The sequence below is a fragment of the Primulina huaijiensis genome, chromosome 16 (genome assembly GCF_012295235.1).
Source record: "Primulina huaijiensis isolate GDHJ02 chromosome 16, ASM1229523v2, whole genome shotgun sequence".
NCBI classification, from domain to species: domain Eukaryota; kingdom Viridiplantae; phylum Streptophyta; class Magnoliopsida; order Lamiales; family Gesneriaceae; genus Primulina; species Primulina huaijiensis.
The window spans coordinates 15,389,259-15,394,462 of record NC_133321.1 but is presented as its reverse complement, the minus strand read 5'-3'; the positions used below and the strand labels follow the sequence as shown (position 1 = coordinate 15,394,462).

Below are 5,204 nucleotides of genomic sequence, written 5' to 3'. Positions count from 1 at the left end.
GTGCTTTCTAGTCGAGTTGAGTCGAGTCTCGATTCAAATTAACTAGCTAACTTTTAATCAGGTCCGGCTATCCGCATGCTAATGGCTTGAACTAAATCGAGCTACAAAGCTCGGGCTACCCGAAATTTTACGTAAACCTAACAATATTTATTTGAAAAGATACATTAAGTATGTATGAAGGGTTTGGCCGAAAGTACATGAACTAAAGTCACGTCTCATCAAAAGTATGAAGTTGCCCATTACATCGGATACATACATGTAACCTTTTAATTATTGATACTGACATTCACATGACTTTTATTATTGACCCACAAAGGAATATATTTGTGTAGTGAAGTAACTTTCTTTATCAGAGTATATATATATATATATATATATATATCCACAGATACGTACAACACCCATCTATTCATCTTATTCCATTAGGACGTACTGAAAAAAGGTGTACAAAGTGGAATTTTAGAAGGGCAGATACCCCACTAACGAACAAGTTTTCAGAAGAAAAGGAAAGATATTAAATCAGTCTTTTTAGGAGAATATTTTATCAATAAAGAAAATAAAGGCTTTGAATTTTGAAGGATCCATCATCCATCAACCTCTTTTATTAAAGATATATGTAAAGATTAAACATATATGCCTTTGTTTTGTTATTAGTATACACTTCAATTAGTCTGTAGCCTTAATTGTCACTTAGTTAGTCTGTTAGCTTAACTGTCATTAGTTAGGAAAGTTAATGACGGATATAAATACTTGTACAGAAGCTCCTTGAACATAATTTTTTCTGATGAAATAATACTTCTGCTTCTCACATATTGTTGGGAGCTGCTTCTCTCGAGTGTATGTGTGCACTCTAACATGGTATCAGAGCGTGTTTCTTCCGCAAATTGATTCATCTACAATGCAGGGGTCACGTTCTTCTGCAATTCATCGGTGAATTTCTTTCTCTATTGATGCGAGAATGACAAATACTTCAAATTTCAGCTTCAACGATCCTCTATATTTGCATCCCTCCGATGCGCCAGGTGTTTCTCTTGTGCTCGATCCATTAATTGGCACTGAGAATTATGGAGTTTGGCACCGTGCGATGAAGCTAGCTTTGCACGCAAAGAACAAAGTCGGATTTGTTACCGGTGACTGTAAACGACCTGCTGCGGACTCGCCGACTCTGTATCAATGGGAGAGATGTAATGCTGTAGTTCTCTCTTGGCTTTTATCTTCCGTTTCCAGAGAAATTTATTATGGGCTGGTTTATTCGACCGATGCTTCAAGTGTTTGGGCAGATCTCAAAGAGCGGTTTGATAAAATTTGTGGTTCAAGGATCTATGCTCTTCACCGAGAGATTGTCCATTTTTCTCAAGGCTCTTCCACAATCTCTGTCTATTTCAGTAAACTCCGGCAGCTGTGGGATGAATATGCCTCTTTGGTGATTTTACCATCCTGTGCGTGTCCAACATCGACGGAATATGTTAAGCATGATCAACATCAACGTTTAATTCAGTTTCTTATGGGTTTGAATGAGAGTTATGGTGCTATTCGCAGCCAGATACTTTTAATGGATCCACTTCCTTCGGTGAATCAAGCTTATTCGCTTGTTTGTCAAGAGGAAACTCATCGCAATACTCTTGCCTCACATCCGATTGCTGATGCTCCAACCACAGCGTTCTATTCAAATTCTAAACGATTTGATAATGTCAAGTGTGATAATTGCAATCTACCAGGCCATACTATCAATCATTGTTTTCGTTTGATTGGTTATCCTCCCGGACACAAACTGCATAAAAAGTTTCCTCAAGTGAAGAGCTCTAAATCAGCTCATCACACGTCTAAGGTTCCTGTTAGTAATTCATCAGTTTCACAGGCACCTTCTACTGAATCTGGCTCAGTGACTTCTCCTGGTGCCATGTTTACGCCTTCTCAGTATGACCAGATCTTACGTTTACTTGCGACTTCACCTGCATCCAATGATGTTACAGCAAATTTGGCAGGTAATATCACTAGCTTGATGTCTATTTCTGAAGCTAATTATTGGATTCTGGACACTGGTGCGAATGCTCATATTACAGGAACTTCTAATGGTTTGCAAGATTCACAAACATGTCCTCTACCTACTGGATCTGTTCGTCTACCAAATGGTATATCTGCAACCATTTTATCTCGTGGCTCAGTGCACTTATCCACCTCTTGCACTTTGTCAAATGTCCTTCATGTTCCTGATTTCAATTTTAACCTGTTATCCATATCCCAATTTACCAAAGACAATAACTGTTATGTCACTTTCTATCCCACGTTTTGTGTATTTCAGGAACTCTTGACTGGGAAGATCACGGAGATTGGTAAACTCAATCATGGATTATACTATCTTGTTAGAACACCTTCGAACAGAATTAGATCAAACCAGTGTCTTTCTTCTTCCTGTTTTCGCAATAATAGGTTATCACCTCATTCACCAACATGTAATGTTTCTGCTTATGCTAACAATGATATTGATATATGGCATCAACGTTTTGGTCACATGTCTGTGTCAAGATTATTTTGTCTGCCTTTTATCAAACAAAAAAATCTTACCAAGCATTGTTCCATTTGTCCACTGTCAAAGCAAACACGGACTTCTTTTCCTATCAGTGATCGTGCTACATCCCCTCATATATTTTATCTTATTCATATGGATATTTGGGGTCCATATCGCACACCAACTCACGATGGTGCACGATTTTTCCTTACCACTGTCGATGATTTTTCTCGATGTACTTGCGTTTTCTTGATGCATTCTAAATCAGATACACTTCAAATCCTAAAACATTTCTTTGTTTTTGTGTCTACGCATTTCCAGAAACATGTCCAGACCATTCGAACCTATAACGCATCTGATTTCTTTAATCATGAATGTAAAATGCTTTTTCAGTCCCTTGGTATTGTGCATCAGAGTTCATGTCCATATACACCTCAACAAAATGGGCTAGTCGAGCGTAAACACCGTCATATTCTCAATGTTGCACGAGCTCTTAAGTTTCAAAGTTCACTTCCTACTATGTACTGGGGAGAATGTGTGCTTCATGCAGCCTTTTTGATCAATCGTACTCCCACTCCATTATTGTCGAATAAAACTCCTTTCGAAGTTTTATTCAACAAAGTTCCTTCCTATACTCAACTTAAGGTCTTTGGGTGTCTATGCTATGCCTCTAATCCCAAACCTATTGATAAATTTGATGTCCGGGCTAAACCTTATGTTTTTCTTGGTTTTCCTCCTCATCAAAAAGGTTTTAAATTGCTTGATCTAACTACCAAACAATTTTTGTGTCTCGTAACGTGGTTTTTCATGAAGACATCTTCCCATTTGCTTCTTGCCAACCAGCTTTGTCCTTATTTCCTCAACCCCCGTTATTTGATTTCGATGAAGACCATTTTCCATTGCTGAATAACTCTTTCCCGGCTTCTCCTTCCCAGTCACAATCTGTAGCTGCTCCATCTTCAACTCAGATTGTTCCTTCTCGTCATTCATCTAGGCAGTCTCGTCCCCCAATTTGGACTAGAGATTATGTTTGTTCTGCCACTTCTACTCCCTATCCTATTTCACATTCCCTTACTTATGATCATCTCTCACCTACATATCAAGCCTTTCTTGCTTCTATATCTCAAGTATCTGAACCAAAGTCATTCAAAGAGGCCTCCTCTGATCCTAAATGGTGTGAGGCCATGGCTGTGGAAATTGCAGCCTTAGAGGCCAATAATACTTGGGTGCTCGTACCACTTCCTCCGGATAAGAAAGCCATTGGTTGTCGTTGGGTCTATAAGATCAAACATAATGCGGATGGAAGTGTCAATAAGTATAAAGCCCGGCTTGTTGCTAAGGGTTATACTCAAGAATATGGTGCTGATTATCATGATACATTTTCCCCCGTAGCTAAGATTGTCACGGTTCGGTGCTTGTTATCTCTTGCTACTGCACGAAACTGGCCTCTTTTTCAAATGGATGTTTCCAATGCTTTCTTACAAGGTGATTTAAATGAGGAGATATATATGAATGTTCCTCCTGGTTTTGCACGTCCTAACTCCAACAATGTTTGTAAGTTGCTGAAATCTCTATATGGTTTAAAACAAGCCTCTCGACAATGGAATGCTAAATTTTGCTCTGTGATTCTACAGCATGGTTTTGTTCAATCTGTCCATGATCACTCTTTGTTTGTGAAGCGACATGATGTGCATAGCACTATTCTCTTGGTTTATGTGGATGATATTGTTATCACCGGCAGTGATCTTTCTTCGATTTCTGCATTGAAAGCTTATCTTCATGATCATTTTGATATTCGAGATTTAGGCTTTTTGAAATATTTTTTGGGGATTGAGATTGCTCGATCTAAGCGTGGTTTATGTTTGAATCAACGTAAGTATGCTCTAGAATTAATTTCAGAGGCAGGTCTTTCTGGTTGCAAGCCGTTTGCCACACCCATGGAGCAACACTTAAAGTTAACCACGGCCGAGTTTGATGCAACTTTTAATTCTGAGTCTGTTATACCTGATCTGCCTTTGACAGACCCTTCTGTATATCAGAGATTGATTGGTCGGCTTATCTACCTTACTCTCACCCGGCCTGATATTTGTTATGTGGTGCAGCATCTGAGTCAGTTTATGCAGGCTCCTAAGGCGTCTCATCTGCATGCTGTTCACCGTGTTCTTGCTTACATAAAAAAGTCTCCTGGTTCAGGCATTTTGTTATCAGCTTCTTGTGACTTGCAGCTGCATGCTTATTGCGATTCCGATTGGGCCTCTTGTCCAATGAGTCGCAAATCCATCACTGGTTACTTCATCTCCCTTGGCTCTTCTCCCATTTCATGGAAAACGAAGAAACAAAACACTGTCTCTCGGTCATCTGCCGAGGCCGAGTATCGCTCCATGGCTTCTGCAGCTTGTGAAATTGTGTGGTTGCGTGGTGTTTTTTCTGATATGGGTTTACAATTTGCTAATTCTACAGTTTTGCATTGTGACAATCAAGCTGCCCTTCACATCGCAGCTAATCCATTGTTCCATGAACGGACGAAACATATTGATATTGATTGTCATTTTATCCGGGAGAAGATTCGAGACAAGCTCATTACCACTTCCCATATTTCTACTCATTGTCAACCTGCCGATATTTTTACGAAGGCGTTGAATGCAGAGCATCATTGTTTTCTACTCTCCAAGCTTGGAATGTTCAACCTTCTTCA

At 39.4% G+C, this 5,204-nt stretch overlaps 1 protein-coding gene across 1 annotated transcript; it reads left to right on the top strand.

The window, feature by feature from the left end:
- Positions 1–832: 832 nt before the first annotated feature.
- On the top strand, positions 833–3,273 carry LOC140962075 (uncharacterized). The gene is made up of 3 exons (XM_073420925.1): positions 833–1,985; positions 2,064–2,132; positions 2,303–3,273. Exons 1-3 carry the CDS (start codon positions 959–961, stop codon positions 2,335–2,337), a joined length of 1,131 nt encoding a protein of 376 aa, XP_073277026.1. The 5' UTR covers positions 833–958; the 3' UTR covers positions 2,338–3,273.
- Positions 3,274–5,204: the final 1,931 nt, after the last annotated feature.